Genomic DNA, 21,303 nt, shown 5'->3' on the forward strand with positions numbered 1-21,303 from the left:
AAGTGGGGGGAAGTTCTTCCCTGATGGTGCCATGAATAAAGGAACTGCTGGAGAAGGGGCAACACAGACCCCAAAACTCTGCAGGTGCCACCAGCACAAAAACTCCACATTTGCCTCCAAAAAAACCTCCAAAAATGCGCAGTGCAAATCCAGTGTGAAACAGAGAGTCTGGGGGACCGAGGGGAGGGCAGAGCAAGCCCAGAAGATCCACCTGGGGTTCAGGAACTTGTCCTGAGGGAGACAGAAGCTGTCAGAGCTCTGATTCATCTTGCAGGATCATTAAAATCCCCAGGCAGCCAGAAATTTTAACCCTTTCCAACCCCCAGCACTCTGCCTTGGGAAGCTCCGTGGCCTCCTCACCTGCCTTAGTGCCCAGGGAAGGATGGAGAACAGGAGGAGGGAGAACAGGAGGAGATGTTTTACCTGCAAGCCCAGATCCTGAGGGACCTGCTGGGTGCACCAGGAACAGCTCTGAGGGACAACCTCTGCGTTTCCTGAGCTGAGCCACAGCTGCAGCCCATGAAATCCCAGCCTCACAGGTGGGGTGGGACCACTGCTCCACCCCCAGCACCATCTGTGCTCTGGGGGAACCCTGGCCGAGAGCCAAACATCACAAACCATCCAAAAACCACCACAAACCATTCAAAATCCACCACAAGCCATCCAAAACCCATCACAAACCATTCAAAAACCATCATAAACCATTCAAAAACCATCATAAACCATTCAAAAACCATCATAAACCATTCAAAAAACCACCATGAACCATTCAAAATCCACCACAAGCCATCCAAAACCCATCACAAACCATTCAAAAACCATCATAAATCATTCAAAAACCATTCAAAAACCATAATAAATCATTCAAAAACCATTCAAAAAACCACCACAAACCATTCAAAAATCCACCACAAACCATTCAAAAAACCACCACAAACCATTCAAAAACCATATAAACCATTCAAAAAACCACCACGAACCATTCAAAATCCACCACAAACCATACAAAAATCCACCCCAAACCATTCAAAAACCATCACAAACCATTCAAAAACCCACACAAACCATTCTATGGTTCCAGGATTCTGTGGTCACTAATCCTTTTGCTCCACAGCAGCTCTGAGCACTTTCCTAGCACCAGGGATTTATTTTTATTCCACGGGATCCGTGGAGCTGTTAAACCTCTAAAAGCTGGAGCCTGAGCTGCTGCACTCCTGTTCCAGTGGCAGCAGGGAGCACTGGGGCTCACTGCAGCTCCAACCCCCCAAGGTGCTTCTTTTCTGCTTTTTCCCACTTTGTTTCTCTTGGCTCATTCAAGAGAAAAATCAGGAAGTGTTTTCCTTTGGAGAAATCCAATTGACATTTGAAGAAGAGCTCTCAGTGCTGGAAAATGAGTGGTAAATAAACCTCTCACCAGAGCTTTCCCTGAAGAGAGCAGTGCAGTGCTCTGAGCACTTCTGAGAGGAAACAGAGCACACCAGGGTGACCTCCCTGACCCACACGTTCCAGAGTTTGTCTGCTCAAATAGATTTCCCCCAAAGCCATCTTCTTTGCTACGGCAAAATTTCACAACTTGTTTTATCCAGAAATTCCAGCAATGCTGACCTGGCTCCCCATCCACTTGTGCTGTACAGGAGTTCAGTGATTCATCGAGGCAGGAGTTTGTTGGTTTGTGTTCAATAAATATCTACTCGTGACAGAAGAAATGCAAACAATCTGTTTCAAGGGGAGCACAGCATTTTTCAGATGATTTTGGCTTTTTTCAGTCTGGTGTTGCACAGAGCCCTGAACGCCCAGAAATCCCCATCTATTTACAGTTCATTATTGTGCTAATTTTTGTCATAGCTGAGTTCAGCACAAGATCTGTCCCTCTTGCCACTGCTCTCCCTGCTGGGGGACAAAAAGCAGCTGTAAAATCCCACTGGAACAACCAGTGGCAGAAACCTTTGGTCCCTTTCCTAAAGAAGATGCAGCAGGCAGCATCCACAGGGTCAAGTTTTTTCCTTCAGACCAAATGATGCCAAAATTCACACACAACTTCTGCATCCTCCCAGCTCTTTCCTGGGCATACCTGCTGTTCCCTACAAACCCAGGCTGTCTGAGCACCTCAGGATTGCTTTTGCCCCATCCCTTTCTAAGCACTGACACCACCAAGATATTGCAAAATGAAAGCAATCCTGTACAAACTCCTCTTGCTGGTGGCTGCAGGCTCTGGCAGCCCTGGGCTGATGCCTTCAGTTTGAGATTTCACATTTTCCAGGCTCTGTACTGCATTGGTACAGAACTCTGAACTCCATGTGAAGTGTCGGCAGCTCTGCTCACAGCTCAGCACACTGAACAATCCTTCTCCAGCCCAGAACCAGCTCAGCACACTGAACAATCCTTCTCCAGCCCAGAACCAGCTCAGCACACTGAACAATCCTTCTCCAGCCCAGAACCAGCTCAGCACACAGAACAATCCTTCTCCAGCCCAGAAACAGCTCAGGCACACTGAACAATCCTGAACCAGCCCAGAACCAGCTCAGGCACACTGAACAATCCTGAACCAGCCCAGAACCAGCTCAGGCACACTGAACAATCCTGAACCAGCCCAGAACCAGCTCAGCACACTGAACAATCCTTTTCCAGCCCAGAACCAAGGACATGCTGCAGCTCCAGCCCCAAAAAGTGCAAACAGCAGGAATGGAGGAGAGCAGCCTGGGAGGGTGGGACTGCATCACCTGGAGCTGGAATTGGACAATGAACCCCAACATGGAAATGGACCCAAACTCATAAAAGTGTCAAAACCCGTGAGCAGGAGCCCACCTGGGGTGGAGCCACGGCCGGGCTCTGGCACTGCCCAAGGTGCATCCTGTGAAGGCCTTTCCATAAATCCCTATTCCTTTAGCACTGCAGCCCCTGAGGGCAGTGGGGCAGACTCACCTCAGCACGTGCGTGGAGCCGTTGATGGTGGTGGTGGAGCAGGGCACGGTCTGGCCCAGGATGGAAGGCCTTCGGTAGCGCTCGTCGCCGCAGCACAGGATGATGAGGAAGGCACGTCTGAAAGCCTTGTTGAGGAAGGCGTAGAGGAAAGGGTTCAAGCCCGAGTTGATGTAGCCCAGCCACAGGAAGGCCGTCCACAGCTTGCCGGGCACCGTGTAGTTAATGAAGGGATCCACGATGTTGGTGACGAAGAAGGGGGCCCAGCAGAGGCAGAAGCAGCCCATGATGATGCACAGGGTCTTGGCGGCTTTGGTCTCGGTTTTCATGCGGTGGGTGCTGTGCTGGTCGGGGGGGTTCTGCCGTGGCTCCTGGTGGCCCTGCCGGAGTTCCTGGTGGCCCTGCTGGAGTTCCTGGTGGCCCTGCTGGGGTTCCTGGTGGCCCTGCCGGGGCTCCTGGTGGCCCTGCCGTGGTTCTTGGTGGCCCTGCCGTGGCTCCTGGTGGCCCTGCCGGGGCTCCTGGTGGCCCTGCCGGGGCTCGGCCGGGTTCCCCGCGCGCTGCAGCAGGCGGATCTGCCGCGCGTGCGCCCGCGCCGTCACGTAGATGCGGTGGTAGGCCAGCACCATCAGCAGGAAGGGGATGTAGAAGGCCACCACGGAGCAGGTGATGGCGTAGGGCTTGTTCACCATGAAGATGCAGTAGGTGGAGTTGGAGGCCTTGTTGAACTGTCTCTGCTGGATCTGGGGTGGGAGGGGAGAAGGAATCAGAGAACGGGCTGGGCTGGGAGGTGTCAGCTGCACGCTCATGATCTCAGTGCAATCAGCCAGCTTAGGAAGCTTTCTCTACGGCCTCAGGTCAAATGTAGTGCTCTCTTGGGAGTCAGAATCTGTCAGCACAGAAAGTCTAAAATTCTCAGCATTCAGGACTCCAACAGGGAGGGACCTTAAAAATCATCTTGTGTCACCCCCTGTGATGGGCAGGGACACCTTCCACTAGACCAGGTTGCTCCAAGACCCATCCAGCCATCCTTGGACACTTGGACACATCCACAACCTCCCTGGGCAGCCTGTGCCAGGGCCTCCCCACCCCCTAGGGAAGGAGTTTTTCCTAATATCCATCTAACCCTGCCCTCTGGCAGTGTGCAGCCACTCCCTTGTCCTGGCACTACCAGCTCCTGCTCATTTCTAAAGAGAATAATCCTCCCCATTATTTAAGTGAGAGCTGCAAAGGCCAAGGGGACCATGGACTCCTGAGGTGTTGTCAGGGCCAGCTGGGGTTTGGCCTTTTTTCCAAGGACTCCTCACTGAACTGAGAGTGAATGTGGCTAAAATCCTCTCCCAGGCCACCCATCCTGTGTCAGTCCTTCCAGGACAGAGCCACCTCAACCCCCCTTAAAGAAATTCAGCAGCCCCTCTGCACTGGCAACAAGAAGTTTCTCCTTCTTTTTCCCTTTCCCCGAAAATTGCTTTTTAGAGAACATCCAGCACTCATCCAGCACACTGGATTGGTGTCCCAGCTTGGCTACTCACCAGATCAATGATGCCAATGCTATTCCAGCCCTGCATGATGGGGAGGAAGGAAATGAAGGTTGGGATGATCCAGCAGCCCCCCAGCATCAGCGCGATGCGCAGCGGGGTCATCTTGTTCCTGTACACCAGGGGCTGGCAGCAGATGGCATAGTACCTGCAGGGCAAAAATGTCATCAAGCAGATGGTTCTCAGCTTCTTCATGCAGCAAAGCCAGTTCTTTATTCACATATCTCATTTTTCTGTAGTTTTCACAGACTTTGTGTGCAGCTCCAGGTGGGTGGGAGTTTTCCTGCCACTCAGTTCATTGGTTCGAAGGTGTTTGTGTGTGTAGCTGTTAAGACTTTTTGTATTCACAGGTGTTTATATTTTTGGATTCTCATGGGACAGATCTTTTGTTATTAAAGGTGCAAATTGGTTTTCTTCAAAAGACTAACTCGTTGTGTTAACTGACTTTCATTTTCAAGATTCTTTCACATGGGAACTTAGCTAGCTGCTTAGCTGCACTTAGAAAAGTAACAGGCCCAAACCCTGATTTGATAAAGCTTTTCTTTTATAAGATTCCTACCTATATGAGACACAAAAACGTCACAGAAGCAGTCAGAAGAGATTTTCAAACTTTCTAAAAATTAAATTGCAAAGCCCTTCCTCCAGCTGCCTTCCAAAACAGAGGGAAAACAGGGGTCTGTAGCCTGCTTCCATGGGCCCTCACACAGGAACTGGGGATGTTTCCCCAGGGTTCATGTAAGGAAAAGGCAGATTTTCTGCTTCCCAGCCAGGGAGAACGAGGCACAGGTAAATGCTGTGGGCTGTCTGAGGTGGCAGGGCAAGGGAGAAATCCCATTTTCAGCCCTGCTCTCCCTCTGCACTGAGGATGTTCCCACCCTCCAAGGAATATCCTTTCCTTCCAGGCAGCCTTAGCTGCATTTCCTTCCTGCACTGGACATTTATTTTGACAAGGCTGCAAAAGCTGGTAGCACAAATTAACAAAGTCTCCCAAAGCTGTGAAACTGGCAGTGGAATGTTCTTCCATTTCCCAGGAATCCACCTCTTTTCAGCTGGGCTTTAACCTTCCCAAGGACAGGGCAGAGGTGTCTGCAACATCAAGGGGATGTGCCCTGAACTCTCCTCCCTCCTCCTGATCCCTTCAAAACATCCCAAGTGCGACAGGTCCCTGCCCCAGAACAGTTAAGACCTAAAAATGTCTTCTCAAAGAGATAAGAAATCAAATTTTTCTCTTTGTTTGACCCCCCTGCAGGTGGATCTCTCCATCAGGAAGGGGTAGCAAACATAAAACTGGAATTACTACTTATTCCAAAGAAGACCAGATCAGCAAATATCCAATTGCAAACTTTCAGTGGTCCTGACCTGACAATCAGTCTCAGGTTCCAAATAAAATATTTTCTTCTCTTTAGATTTTTGGATTTCAGCACACTCTGCAAAAAATTTTATGAGGGCAGCGGAACCATGAATTAGAGGAATTAAATTAGCAAGCACACGTGTCTGTATTAAAGAGCTGTTCTTCAAGCTGTGTATTTATTTCATCAAGATTTGAATGGGAACCAAGAGCTTTATCCTAAACAGGCACCAAAATATAAGAATTTCCATTTTTTTCCTAAGGCTTTTTTTTTTTTTAAAGTCATGTGGAGTCAACCGAATTGCTTTATTTTGATAAAATCAGATTATATATTCCACACAGAGGCTTGAAATAATATCAAAGTGTCAAAAGAAAACATTTCTTAAAAGTCTCTTTGGAACAAGATTCAAAATGTCACAGGGGAAAAATGCTGAAACAGGCATTCAACTCCTGCAATTTGATAATTCCTCTATTCTCCTCTGGTTTCCTATGTGCATGAAAAATGAGCCTGTTCCTCTGGAAAGCTGCACTTCCAAAGAAGAGGATTTGCCAGGAGCTGCTCTCTCAGAGCTGTGGGTGAAATGTTCCTCTGGTGGAGCTCCAGCTCCCCTGGGGCTGGTCCCTGCTCCAGGAAATGACCTTGGAATTCCAACAGCAATTTTGGGGATGTTTACTGGGACAGGAGGAGCTTCCCCTGGCATCAGCTCTGACTCTCAACACAAAGGATCTATATTTAAAAATAAATGTAAGCTATTTCATTATTTCTTATCTCGAGGTCACCCACTGGAAGTGCTGGACATCAAAGGCATCAAAGGCAAGGCACAAGAGACTCCATTTCTTTGCAGAAAGGGCAAAAGAAGAAATCCAATCAATGAAAGGATAAAACCAGCCAAGACAGCAGCTACCCTTTGACAAGTTGGAAAGCAAACAGGAAGAGAAAACCACTGTACACTGATAATTAACTGCAGCAGGAAAACAATTCTTGCCAGCAGTTGGAGTGATCACATTTCTCTGCTCCTCTCTCTGCTGCAGCTGAATTACACTGAATAGTTCCTGCTATTAAAGGCCATTAGAGTAAAAATTATGCCTGTAAAAATGACACCTTAAGCTCTCATATTTCTTCCCTCCCAGTGATTCAGCAGCAATTTTCCTCCAGTTTCACGTCAGAAGATTTTATTTTATTTCACTTTCGCTGCTACCAGAACTTCCCCCGTGCTCAGCCAGTCAAGCTGGGCTCCTGCTGTCACTGTTTTGGGTGACAAGTGCCCTGAGCAGGGGTGGGTGACACTTGTGTGACAGGAAGGGAGGCAGAGGAGCACAGCACCCACTCCTCAGAGCCCAGCAGGGTTTCCACCCCAGGAATCAGACACAGACAGCTCTGAGTGCCACCAGAAATCCTGGAAGTCACAGCTGGGGCAGGAGCTGCTGGCTTGGTCTATGTGGTGGCCTGAGCATTTAAACAGCTATTTATTCACTGGGAGAAAAGTAATTATATCTGTGAGATTGTCAATAGTTTTAGCCAGAGGCTGGAATAAAGACATGCTCTGTACTCCTGCTCCATTTCAAGGCAGAGCTGTTTTCCTGGGCTCACAAGGAATATCTGGTACGTGCTGCTGTGGCAGCCTGATGGATGAACACAAAATGCAATGCATGCACATGATTAATCCCATGTCCAGGCCCAATTAAATATTAATTCTCTCTATTATCAGTCAAGTTCTTCGCAAATGTTCACTTCCCTGCACCTACAGCGGAGCAGCTGATGTGAAACCTCCTCTCCTCTGCAATGACATTCTCCACTGGAGGGGAAACACAGGAATCCCTTCCCAGAGCTGCAGCTCTTCCAATAAAGCAAAGGTTATTATAAGACTTCTCCTCTTCCTTATCAGACATTTGCCACAGGAATGAATCAAGTGCTAACATGTTACAGGTGGCTGAAAAGAAGAAATCCATCATTTCTCTGCCTTTGGGGCTCTTCTGGCCACTGCAGAAATCACAGAATCACAGGGAAGGGATTTGGGAAGGGACCTTAAAGATCATTTAACTCCAACCCAACCATGGCAGGGACACCTCCCACTGTCCCAGGCTGCTCCAAGCCCATCCAGCCTGGCCTTGGGCACTGCCAGGGATGCAGGGGCACCCACAGCTGCTCTGGGCACCCTGTGCCAGGGCTGCCCACCCTCCCAGCCAGGAATTCCTTCCCAAATCCCATCTATCCCTGCCCTCTGTCAATGGGAAGCCATTCCCTTGCCCTGGCACTCTCTTTTCCATCTTCCCCCAGGCACTGGAAGGGCCCAGCTGGGAACCAGTCCCACACTTTCTGCAGCTCCCCAGCCTGGATCTGCCCTGCCTGCCAGCAGCACCACGGGCTGGGGGCCATGGCAAGCAATTCCTGATTTATCCAAACACCTCCTCAACCCTGTGGCTGTGGAAAAGCTGCCCTGGAGCGCTCAGCTCCTGCCTCAGACCACACCACCGCTCCTTCCTGCCTCCTGGGCATGCAGAAATGGAATTATGGAGCTGCAGGAGATCATTCCCTGCCCTTGGAGGGGAATTCAAGCATCTCCCTGGTTTGCAGAGCAGTTGGGAGCTGGGAGCCTGCAGGCACTTACCCTGCAAGGAGCTCTCAGCTATCACAGACAGACAAATCCACCCCCAGCCTTACTGACAGCCTGGCTCTGGGGGTGGCCCACACTTGAAAGCGTTTGGTGTCATGTGCATATGTAAAATGATGTACATAGCATATGTTGGATCATCCTGGGGCCAGGATGAGACACACAACACTCACTGAGCACTCACACTGAGTAATATTTTAACCCCCCCTTAAATCATCTAGGAAAAAAGAATCCAAAAGATAGGAAAACTGGGGAAAAAAGAAGACAAAAGGATGGAAAAACTGGAAAAAAAGACAAAAGGATGGGAAATCTGAAAAAAAAGAATAAAAAAGGATGAGAAAACTGGGGGAAAAAAAGAAGACAAAAGGATGGGAAATCTGGAAAAAAGGATGAGAAAACTGGAAAAAGACAAAAGGATGGGAAAACTGTGGGTGCTACTGTCTCTCTCCCAAAGTTAGGGTGCAAGAGCCAAGCCCTCTGTCAGTGGGAGATCACTTCCCTTGTCCTTGTCCCTCAGGGAATCCAGACTGGGACAGAGCTCCAGCTGAGCCCTGACCAAGTGATGAACCTAAGGAGCCACAATTTCAATTTATTTGCGCCTGTGGAAGATTAATCCAACACTGCTGTTGCTGATATTTCAGTGAAAACAGGTTCTGGCCTCTGTATAACCAGATTTTAATATTTTTTTGGAAAGAACAGCTCTTTCTATTTTCCTTTTCCCCACTGAACAAATAAGCTTTGGGCTCTCGTTGTGCCAAATAAAACAAAGTTCTGCATCGTCGGTCCAGAAAAAGAAAATGTCCTAAAATGATTATATCTAACAAAATTAAATTCTTATTAGAAAAACAACGGCCTGCTGGTGTTGAGATAATTACACTGAGAAAAATGCTAAAGAGAACAGTTAATTGGAGCTGGATAAATTTAGCAGGGAACACAAACAAATGGATGCTGCCAAATGGGGAGAGAGGGGGCTCCTCCATGGTCCCTGTGAGGCTGAGGTGTGTGGAGGGTTATTGGCAGCCAGGGTGGCAAAATAAATGAAATATTTCTGGAGGGTTTGCAAAGCTGAATAAGGGGCAGAGTGTGCCGTGGCCATCTGCTCTGGGATTTTCCTTGATGCCCTCGGAGGTGGATGCTGCAGTGCCTGGGCTGCTGCTGTGGCTGGCAGGGACAGCTCCACAGCTGTGTCACCTCCCAGAGCCCAGCTGGAACTGGGAGCACAGGAATTTACAGGAATTCCATCTGGAATTTGGGGCATTTAATCAGACTGTAAGCATGAATTACTGCCAGCTAGCCAAAGTTTAATCACCCTCCCCACTAACAACCTCCCCGTGGTCCTGGGCAGCCAGGGATGCTCCACAGGGCACTGCTGGGCACTGTGGCTTCCTCCCAGCTTGGGAAAACACCCAACCACAGCCTGGGCATCCTTTGGGCACCTGTCAGCCCCTTGTGCCCGTCTGTGATGCCACGGGCAGGGGAATGCTGGCCTGGAGCACCGGGAGCAGGGCAGTGCCCACCCTGCGTCCCCCGGGGCCACGCTCTGTGCCCTGGCACACGATGGCACCACAGGGCTTGGGAGGCTTTACAGCATCACCTCTCCCACGGGCCTGAGCTAATTTGCTGCCCATTAATGGTAATTAATGTTTGCAAACAGCATGAGGAGCAGCTGTCGCTCTCTCCGGGTGCATCTGCCGTGCCCTAGCAGGGATTTTGGGCTGTGCCTGAGTGGAGGATTGTGAGAACCCCAGGCTTGGTCTGGGGTCTCATGTGCTGGAAAAGTCTCTCCTCCAAGCTGTGCTTCCAAAGGAAAACTCCACAGCCTCTTGTTGTTCGGTCTCAAGGCAGTTTATTGCAAGTTATCTAAAAGATTTTCTCCTTGGGCTGCTGTGGTTTGCTCAGAGCTCAGGCAGAGGCACACACACACCCTGACATCCTCTCTGACCCCGACTGCTTCTTCTCTCCTGCCCAGGGCTGCTGCTGTCTTTTATATGGGACATTACGTGTTCCATGGTTACAGTTTTTCCCAATAACTATTACCTATATTAAATGGTGCTTTTCTATCTTTTATAAGATACATTACGTATAACATGTTTACAATTATTCCCCAATACCTACTACCTAGATTACCAAGTGCTTTTCTACTCTAAACCAATCTGTGAGTGCCAACATCACCAAGAACATGGAGGCGAGGAAGAAGAAGGAGGAAGAACAGGATCAGCCCACTTTCCTCCATCTTAGAACTTCTGACCCCCATGTACAAAACCCCCCTGGACAGGTGCTAAAACCCCACTGTACAATACTAAAAAATTTTCCCCTCTACTTTGTAACTACTTTTACTATCCCATCTAACCCTTTGTGACTGCTTGTTCCACCTTCAAAGTTGGTAACTCATTCCATGGTTCAAACCCAAAATCACAGCTGTTTGCAGCTGCCTGCCAGGGTCTCAAATGCTTCTGACCAAGGCCTGGAACCTCCAAAAACGTCTGAGGGACATTTGGAGTTCCAACAGATCAAAGGACACACTCAGGACTGGTTTGTAGCCCTGGGACAGGCAGGAGGCTGCAGGAGGCAGGCAGGGGATGCTCCAGCTGCATGAAGAGGTGCCAGATGTGCCTCCAAACCCAAACCCACAGGCAGCTGGGACCTGTTTGTTTCTCTCTTGTTTTCTCCATCCCCCAAAGACTTTGAGAAGCAATTGCATTGCAAATTGGACTGCAAATATTGGAAGAGAAAATTGCCTCTCCTGACAGGTTTGCTGTATTTGGAGACTCCGTCAGAGCTTCTGGGTCTGTTTATCTGCAGTGCAATTATTTTTTATTGCGCTGGCACAAAGAATGGGCATGTATGCATAAAACATGCAATAAATGTATATTTCAAGGGTAAATCTCTCTAATATATTAGAATATCAAAGAGATGATGAAAAAGCTTAAGGCAGTGGCAGCAAACTTTGGATTCAGTGAGCCCTGAGATACCTTTGCTACCTTGGAAAATCCCTTTTCCAACTGAGACTGGCAGAGGCTGTCTGCAGTACTGCTCTCCCTGTGTCTCAGCAGTAAAATCCCGTTATTACATGGTGATTTCTCCAGATTTTCTCCAATGCCTTTGAGAATTCAAGCCTCAGTGCTTGTTTCCATCTTTTCCAGAGGCAGCAGTGGAAATGGATACAAGACTTTATCAGATAAAAGTCTTTTCAAACAACACTTTGTGAATATGCTGAAGGGAATGACTTTCAAACTGAGTCTTTAGGATTAGATTAACCACCTAGTTTCCTTTAAAAACCCCTTGAAACTCACACCTGCATACCCTGAAATAAAACAGAAGGCAGGAGATAGATCACTGAGAAATTACCAACTAGAAGCAGCACACTGCCATAAATTCTGAATGAACACAAGAGCAAACAGCTGAAAAAATGGAATTAAGCCCTGGGAAGGAAGCAGCACTGCCCCTGCAGCCCAGGGAGGGGGGAAGCTGGGCTGAATCATCCTTCCCTCCACAAAAACCTCTCATTCATCCACCTGCTCTGCCCTTTTGGGGTCACCCACCCCCTCCTCCTCACCTATTCTGGCCCCTTCACACTGTTCTCAATCAGAACTCGCTGTGGGAAAAAAACAACCCCAAACCAACTAAAAAATGTCAGAGAAACTCAGGTTAATGCCCAGGGCTCAGGTGGAGGGGTATCCCCAAAGCCTCAGCTCCAAGCCCAGGCTGTCCCAGGACCTTGGGGACAGATGGGGACAGGCAGCAGGAGCTCTGGACATGGGGGGGTCTCCAGGAGGGCAGGAGAAAGGGGGAACCTCCTTCCTGTGCCCCCTACACGGGAGGTTCCTCATCCCCTGCTGCAGAGCTGGGGCTGAAATCCCAATTTCCCTTCTCTCCACAACCCTCTCTATTTAATTAAGAGCCTGGAGAATCAAACTCCAACATTTCAGAGAGCAAGGTCACGTCCAGAGCACGGTGCCCAACATCTGCTTGCTTGGTAATTGGCTCAGAGTGGCAATTTGTCAATGGTTTGAAGATAATGAGCTTCCCATTTGTGTTCCAGCCATCGAAACTTGCAGATAAGGACAGGAGCTGTGGCTGCTGGATGTCAGCTTCTCTCTGGATACAGAACTGCCTCCCACCCCACAGCACTGCTGCCCATCAATACAGAGGTGAAGCAACTTTTTTTTAAGTCTGGCTGCACTCAGACTCTCAAGGTACTGAAATGCCACGTATTTAAATATCAGCTGTCACAATAACAAGAATAATTATGGTTATTTTGGCTCTGTTAGCAACACTAAGTAGAAGTGTTTTTAAAGGTATTGAAATCTCCACACAGAACTAAAAAAAAAAATAAAAAAAATTAATGAATAGCCAAAATGTTTTCTACTGAGTGTTTATCTTGTGAAAAACTCTTATGGAAGTTCTGCCATTTACCCAAAAATCTGCAGACAGCAGTCAAACAGAACTGCTCACCATAAATTATTGAGGCTTTGGGCTTTATTTCCAGGTGGCAAGAAAAGTTGGAAAGAAAGGCAAGTTTTTAGACTCTCCCAGGAGATTTAGGCTGGAGAAGACCTGTGCCTAATCCTCACCTTGTCACCAAGAGCACTGAGTGTCACATCCGGGTGACACCTCCAGGGATGGGGACCCAAACCTCCCTGGGTGGCTCCAAGGCCTGAGCTCCCTTTCCATGGGGAAATTCCTGCTGGTGCCCACCCTGAGCCTGCCCTGGTGCCCCTCCCTGTGCCCCAGCTCAGCTCCCACCTCTGGGCACATTCGAGGTGTCTTGGGAACAGAACCACGCCTGCTCAGTGCTGCCAGCAGAGCTGTGCACAGAACAGCCCAGCCCCTCCCCAGAAATCTCATCCCATTCCAAATTTCCCCGCCCTCGTCAGGATTCTCTCCAAAACCAGCCACCGGGAGGGATTTATTGCTCTGCTGTTCCAAGCAGGTCCATCTTTGGCAGCTGGGGCTAACCCAGGAGGCAGCAGAGGCTTCCAGCAGTGCCCCAGTGCAGCTGGTACCTGTCCAGGGAGATGCAGCAGAGGTGCAGGATGGACGCCGTGGTCAGCAGCACGTCCAGCGAGGTCCTCACCAGGCAGAACATCTCTCCATAGATCCAATTGTCCTGAACCAGCTCCATGGCCCCAAAGGGCATCACCAGCACCGACACCAGCAGGTCAGCGAAGGCCAGGGAAACAATGAAATAGTTGGTCTTGATTTTCCTGCAAGGCAGATCACAGCATTAGGGTGGGTTCAGTGCAGCAGCCCCCACACATGGACAGAGATTCCAGCTTGAATTTGGGTTTAATCTGCTCCATCGCACCAAAAGCTCCTCTCTATCACACTCCTCACTTTATATGATTGCTCCTGGCTTGCTCCTGGTTTTTAGGGCTAAATATCCACCATTTTCCTGGCCTAAACACATCTTTCTGCTCACCTAGAGGAGGCAAATGGATGCTCACAGGCCTCTGCATGTGGCTCAGCCTCACAGCTTTCACTGGAGACTTTGGGCTGGAGGAGGGGGATTTTATTTTAACTTGTAAATGGAGAAAATCCTTCCAGAAAGCACTGAGAATAATCTAGACTGAAGCTGTAATTTTAACTTGAAGAGTACTTTTTAAATCACAACAATAAAATAGAATTAAATCCATTAAAAATCCCACGCAGCACATGAATAGAGGCAGTTAAATCTCTCTGCTCCTAAGGCTGGGCTGACAATTCCCAGGGTTAGCAGCAGCCTTGAGACAGGAATTGTGCCTGTGACCCCCTCAAATCATGGGCAACATTTGCTAAGTTGTGCTGGAGCTGCACAGCCACAACCAGCCCTTGCTCTGTGTGCTGCTGCTGAAGCTCATTGGGAAATCTGAGATGGAAAAGGGCCAGAGGCCGACCTGTTTCTCCAGAGAATTGCTGCTCGGCTGTGCTTTTCACTGATTTGTCTGCTCTTCTACATCGAGGATGCTGAAAAGGTGAGGATGGGGATTAAAACAGTGCCAGCGCTGCGGGATGAGCCGAGGGCAGGGAGGGTCTGCAAGGCAGGGCCACCTCCCTGGTGACCCCAGCTCGTCAGGAGGGGCTGTGTCCCCTGGGTGGGCTCTCCTGAGCTGCCTGTCCTGGCACAGGGCCACCACGACCAGCAGGTTGCCCAGTCACCACTGGGTACCACGATGTCCATGCATCAGAAACTCAACCCACGACAGATCCTCACTGTTCACCAGCCCAACAGCCTGGCTGGTTGTTCCTCTGTTCATCAGCCCAACAGCCTGGCTGGTTGTTCCTCTGTTCATCAGCCCAACAGCCTGGCTGGTTGTTCCTCTGTTCATCAGCCCAACAGCCTGGCTGGTTGTTCCTCTGTTCATCAGCCCAACAGCCTGTTTTTTTGTTCCTGAACAGCTTTTACAGGCAGTTCAAATACTCCCAGTCCTGCACAGCCATTGGTCTGGTCCCTACAGCCCCCGGACTCTGAACCAGCCACATGTTGTATTTTAGGAGAGCTGTTACTATTTGGAACCTCTTTCAGTCAGCCCAGCCTGGTTTATGGAACTGCATGGATATTCTCAGTTCAGTCAGAGAAAAAGGAGACGTTTCTATCAGGCTGGGCCTGGGAAAGAGTTGGAAAGGAATGAAATAATTCTCTATCTCTCTCGTTGTTCACATTGTTTATAGATAAGTTCTGCCACCGTGTGCACCAATGGTGGGAGATGTTTTTACTTTAAGACCAATGAAATTAGTCTTCTGGATGTTCTTTATAAAAAGAGAGGTGTATTTGAAATAAATCAGTTGAGGTGAGTTCTATTCATCTAACCCTTCTGAACTGGTGTTCTTTTGTTCCCATCCTGCCTCAACAGCGACAGAACCGGGCTGGGTTCTTAATTTCTGGCTGGATTAACGCTGAGCACAGCTCAGCTGGTGCTGCACAGCCAGGAGGGGCTGTGTGCCCATGCCAGAGCTCACCCTGGGTCAGGGATGGCTCCGTGTGGTGGAAAAACTTCTTCTCCAACCCGAGCTTCCAAAGAAAGGCTCAGCAGTCTCTGTTGTTGGTCTCAAGGCAGTTTATTGCAAGTTATCTAAAAGATTTTCTCCTTGGGCTGCTGTGGTTTGCTCAGAGCTCAGGCAGAGGCACACACACACCCTGACATCCTCTCTGACCCCGACTGCTTCTTCTCTCCCCGCCAGGGCTGCTGCTGTCTTTTATATGGGACATTACGTGTTACATGGTTACAGTTTTTCCCAATGCCTATTACCTATATTAAATGGTGCTTTTCTATCTTTTATATGGGACATTACGTGTTACATGGTTACAGTTTTTCCCAATGCCTATTACCTATATTAAATTGTGCTTTTCCACTCTAAACCAATCTGTGAGTGCCAACATCACCAAGAACATGGAGGTGAGGAAGGAGAAAGAGGGAGGACAGGGCAGGCCCAAATCCCTCCATCTTAAAACCTCTGACTCCCATGTACAAAGTAAAAACCCTCCTGTACAAGACCTAAAACACCCTTGTACACCACTCAAAAATTCTTCCCTTTACTTTATGACTACTTCTACTCTAACATCTAAATTTTGTGACTTCTTGTTCTTCCTGCAAGGTTGGTAACTCATTCCATGCTCAAACCCAAAATCCCAGCTGTTTGCAGCTGCCTGCCAGGGTCTCAAATGCTTCTGACCTGGATCCAGAACCTCCAAAAATGCCTGAGGGACATTTTGAGCTCCGACATCCCCGGGGGCTCACCTGAGCTGCCTGTCCCGGCACACGGCCACCATGACCAGCAGGTTGCCCAGGATGGCCATCAGGATGACGGCGGAGATGAAGGAGAGCAGCACGATCTTCTCCGCGATGCCGAAGGCCTCACTCGAACTGCCAGCGAGCGAAACAGAGGCAGAAGTGGGAGAAACACTTGAAAATGTTTCAAACTTTAACAAGGGATAAAAGGACAAATTGCCAAGAGCGCGCCAGTTAGTTCAAACCACTTTCCTTATGCATTTTTTCATTGCACTGATCAAACGCATATTTATGAAGATTATACAATTCAAATATTCCTTTGAGTTCTTTTACTTGTTCTGGGAATTCTTTAGTTTTGTTTGACTCCTGACCCGTCACACAATAGTGCAGATTTGAGTTTTGGGAGTCGTGTATGCCATTTCCTCACAATTTATATGCCATTTCTTGTATGTATGCCACTTCTTCACAACAACAAATGGGGGATTATTGATAGTGGCAAAGTCAGTAGCAGAAGTCTTTTTTACCCCCTTTATTTTAATGTTACCTGTGTGATTCCTTCAGTGTTGTCTAATCATACAGACAGTTTTAGCTATTTCTACAGACTTATTTCAGTTATTCTCACTATTGTCAGTTACAAAAATAAAAGTATTCTGCAAAAGCTAACATTACACAGTCGCTATTTTAATGTTTTGTGAAAGCCTAAACTACAATATATTTTTATCACACTAATACATAGATAAGCTACACATGGCCAGGGCATTGGCCATGATAGTTGACAAATTATACTGCATCAAAACCAGTCCAAAATAATCTGTATCAAAATTATACTGTATTAAAACCGATCCAAAATAATCTGTATCAAAATTATACTGTATTAAAACCAGTCCAGCAGTGATTACAAACTGTGGTACATCAAAATCATTGTGATCAATAACAGTTTGCAAAATTTAATACACAACAGCAAAAGCCAACAACTACACAGTTATTTATAACAAAAGGAAAGGAGCTGCAGTGGCACTGGCAGGGGTGGCAGAGCCTCTGCACAAAAATGTTTCTGTGCTCTTTACACACAAATAAATCATGTTATTTTCCATGCAGAAGCGTTTTGGTTTGGTTTTTTTGTTGTTTATTTTTTTTGGCAGGGGGGGTTTGGGGTTTGTTGGGGTTTTTTGGGGGGGTATTTTGTTGGGGTTTTTTGTGGGTTTGGTTTTTTTTTTGTTTGGTTGGTTTGGTTTGGGTTTTTTGTTATTTTTTTTTTTTCCTGCCTGTTATCTTTCCCAATTTTTTCCCCAAGATTTTAATGTCACAAAATCACAGAATGGTTTGGGTTGGAAGGGACCTTAAAACCCATCCCATTGCACACCTTCTGCTCTCCCAGGTGCTCCAAGCCCTGCCCAGCCTGGCCTGGGCCACGCCAGGGATGGGAGCTGTGCCTGCCCCACCCTCACAGGGAAGGATTTTTTCTTACCTGTAATAACCTCAATTTGCCCTTTTGCAGTCTGAACCCATCACTCTTTGTCACTGCAGTTCCTGATGTGATGTGACGAGGACTAATGGGTTCAAACTTTCCTCAAGACAAGCATTTTACATCTTCACTTTTTGTTTTGCCTTTTTCTCTCTTCCCTTCACTCTGTGTGAGAAAACACGAAACAGTCTGGCTTTCCTTTTTTTTTTCCTTCTTTACTTAGTAATTTTTCCAGAGTTAGGGAAAGGAAATAATTTTTATTCCAAGTGCCTAATTTTCCCCTACTGAGATCAATAATTTCTTTCAGTTAACAAAGAGGAAGAAAAGAAAAAGGAAGAATAACACAAACTCCCCCCTCCAATGTCAGCCATATTTTAAATCTGCATTTCTACACATAATTTGCTGTTTCAAAGAAAGATTTTGGTTTTTCTTTTTTTTTTTTTTTTTCACAGCTTGCAAAGTAGGAAGGAAATAAATTCCCAGCACGCAATAAATTCCTCATAAACCTGATTTTATTACAAAATTTTGAGTTATTTTCCCCCTAAAGCCATTTCTAATGATATAGCCTGAATAAACTGTATCCTAAACCTTCAACTGCTTGTATGACTTCACATTACACAGGTGAAAATGGGGTTTTTCCTGTTATCAAATGTGGCTGGAGATAAACTGGCATTAAACACTTGACACTAATTCAGCAGGGAAATTTCTTCTCAGCCTACAGGGCTGGTGTTGGACACCCAGGATAAATGCTGTGAGATTGCTCAGGTAATTGAAAAGTGGAACTGTTTTCCTGTTTTACCTTGACTGGCCCTGGGGTCACTTTTTATGTACTAAACACCATCCCAGGCTTTTTACACTTTATCTCACTGAGCTCTCCTGATTTGGAGAAAAGCTGAAAAAAATTAGAAAGTCCTGGCACACAGAAATGTTGAGTTTTACTCATCCAAACAAGCTCTGGAAACGCCAGAGGAGTGCAGCCCTGAGCCAGACATTTCTCCAGACATTGACAGGGTTTTTTTGTTTTTAGCTTTGAGAGTTTTAAATCCACATTTCCCACCCTGTCCTGGGCAGACGTGATCATCACCCAGGCTCTGAGCAGAGCCCAGCAGGGCAGGAGCTCCCACTGGAACATTTGGGAGAGGAACTTTAGCTCTGAAATCACTTTTGGGAGTGTTTCCCTCGTGCCATTTTGTGCCATTCCCATTCTCTGGACAGAGACACAATTCTGTCTCTCAGGAGAAGCAGAGAGAAGAAGAGAGAACAATCTTTATCTCTGCTCCTTGGTTTTGCCCATGTGGGATGTGGTTGGAGATTGTTCACCTGCAGTGATGGCTGGGTTGGATTTGGTGAAGTTGTTTGGGGTCAGTGGATGGATCCAGCTGTGTTGGGCTCTCAGCAGAGTCACGGGTTTGAGTTAGATGGGCAAGTAAAAAGTAACTATGTAGAACAGGATAGTCTCTCTTTAAATAGTGTATTAATGTAATAGAGTATAATTTTAATAAAGCAATCCTTCAGCCTTCTGATCTGGAGCAGACATCATCATTTCTTCCCTGAGCTGGGGTCTGCCTGATTTCCAAAACCATTCCACTCTGCTCCCTGGGGAACATGGAACAGGCAGATGCCTCACTGGGGTGCAGGAGGGATTTCATCTGGGCTCTTTCTGCCTTTGGAATGATCCATCATCAGGAATACATGTTAATTATTCAGTCTTAGTAATTCCAAGTTGTTAATAATGGAAGAAGTGGATATTGCTGTAAATTAAAATCAATGGTTTGCATAACATCTTTTATCAAATCGGAGTGTTCTGGCTTCCAAGCTTGCTTCCCTCTTTAATAAAGCAGAGATTGATGGGTTTGCTATTATGAGGAAATGAGATTCAGGCAAAATGATTGCTGGTTAGCAGGAATATAGAAATCACTTAAGGAAAAAGGTGAAATACTGATGGGGAATGAATGCTTAAAACCCACATATGGACATATTTAAAAAGCTCTTCTGCATAGTCATTAGTGTGAAAGTAAAAAGAAGGGTAATTACTCTTTCAAGCTCAATTTTCACTTTCCTGTAAACACCCCAACTTTTCTAAATGAACTCAAGTGCTTTTGCATATTTTCTGCGGCAGTCGAGGAGCACAGATCAGTCATGGGGGCAGAGCAGGAACATTCCCTGGTTCCCAGTGCAGCACAGAGGGGAAAACCCCTGAGATGAAAAACTCACAGTCAAGAGTTTTCTTGCTTTAACATTCCCTCGGGTGTGGGGAATTCAGGGCTGGGTTGATTGTTTCCAGCCAGGGCTTTTCCCTCTGTAACTCCGTATTTTATAACCACAAACAAGCTGTCATTGGCCTCTCCTCTTTTCTGCTTCCCTGATTATTCCTCAGCATTAAAAAAATCATTAGGTCTTAAGCACCTGAAAAACAAGATAAGCTACTTTATGAGTAAACCCGATAACGTGTCTCTGTACAGAAACAGGACAATAGGGAAGGGATGATTTGATCTCTGCCTTTCCAGCTGTTACCACATCCTTTTCTAAAATATTAATCAGAAGTCAGCACTAATCCAAAAGCATTTAATTTCCTTTAATGCCTTTAAATGCTGCACTGCTTCGCTTCAGCCCGTGCAGATGGCAGGACAACTCCTAACAGATCCCAGTCAATTATGCCCTTCACTTCTGTTTTAGAAACAGATTGAAATTAATTATTGACAAGCCAGGAATAAACAGCATCACAGTATCAAAATAACTCGGTCATATGATTCGCTTATTCGAGTGGTTTTTTTGGGGAAAAAAAAATCCAAATAAATTGTGGCGGTGGGGTGGGAGGGAAGAGGCTTTCTCCTTTTGTGCTGGTTTGAAACAAAACTGATCCCATCACCAACCCTGCACCTCCAGTCCAAGAATCTCCCGGAGGCTGAAAGCTGCAGTGCTCCAGAGAATGAAGTGTTTTAAGCAGCTGATAACACTGATTAAAACCAATTGTCAAGATGAAACAGAGAAGACAGGCTATTGGAATGTTTTCCAGCTTGCCTGTGTGGGCAGGCAGTCAATCCGTGCTGGGAACAATCCCCAGTTTGGGGACAGGGACCTGCTGGGGCTGCCACCCACGGGGGGACCTGGGGAGACACCGGGACCCCCAGCCCTGCTCCCACCTCAGCCTCTGGGACTGAATCCTGGAATATCCCGAGCTGGAACGGATCATCCAGCCCAGCTCAGCCCCAAAATCCCACCCTGGGCTTCCCTGGGAGCAGTGTCCCATTCATTCCTTGGGGAGCCTGGGCAGTGCCAGCACCCTCTGGGCAAGAACCTTTCCCAAAATCCACCCTGACCTGCCCTGTCACAGCCCTTCCCTGGCTCCTGTCCCTGTCGCAGAGCAGAGATTGGAGCTGCAGACCCTGAAGGACATTTCAGCTAAGCTGGATCTGGCTTCACATCACCTTTCAGTGCTGGTGTGTGTGTGGGACATCAGGTGCTCTGCCTGGAGAAGGGCTCAGGGATCCTGCTGCTGTGCTTTCACAGAGCCACAGAAAGGTTTGGGTTGGAAAGGATCTCAAAGACCATCTGTCTTCACACCCCCAGCCATGGGCAGGGTCACCTTTCACTAGAACTGAGCATAGAATTTCTTCCTAACACCTAATATAAATCCTCCTTTTTTTTAAAGTTTAAAGCAGTGCCCCCTTTTCCCATCTCTATCTCCCATCCTCTCAGCCTCCTCCAGCTGCAC

General features: G+C 47.4%; 1 protein-coding gene across 2 annotated transcripts in view; it reads right to left on the bottom strand.

The window, feature by feature from the left end:
• The window catches only part of HTR4 (5-hydroxytryptamine receptor 4), a 71,449-nt gene that overhangs the window by 22,397 nt on the left and 27,749 nt on the right, over positions 1-21,303 (bottom strand). For both annotated transcript variants that reach the window (XR_002466981.3, XM_021547194.3), the window contains exons 3-6: positions 16,133-16,258; positions 13,421-13,621; positions 4,449-4,602; positions 2,923-3,659 (exon numbers count right to left, since the gene is read on the bottom strand). Coding sequence is in view for 1 of the 2 variants with exons in the window: in XM_021547194.3 (XP_021402869.2) it covers positions 2,923-3,659; positions 4,449-4,602; positions 13,421-13,621; positions 16,133-16,258 (1,218 nt within the window). In the remaining variant the exon portion in view is untranslated. The remainder of the gene's footprint in view (positions 1-2,922; positions 3,660-4,448; positions 4,603-13,420; positions 13,622-16,132; positions 16,259-21,303) is intronic.

Source organism: Lonchura striata, chromosome 15 (assembly GCF_046129695.1).
Source record: "Lonchura striata isolate bLonStr1 chromosome 15, bLonStr1.mat, whole genome shotgun sequence".
Taxonomy (NCBI): Eukaryota; Metazoa; Chordata; class Aves; order Passeriformes; family Estrildidae; genus Lonchura; species Lonchura striata.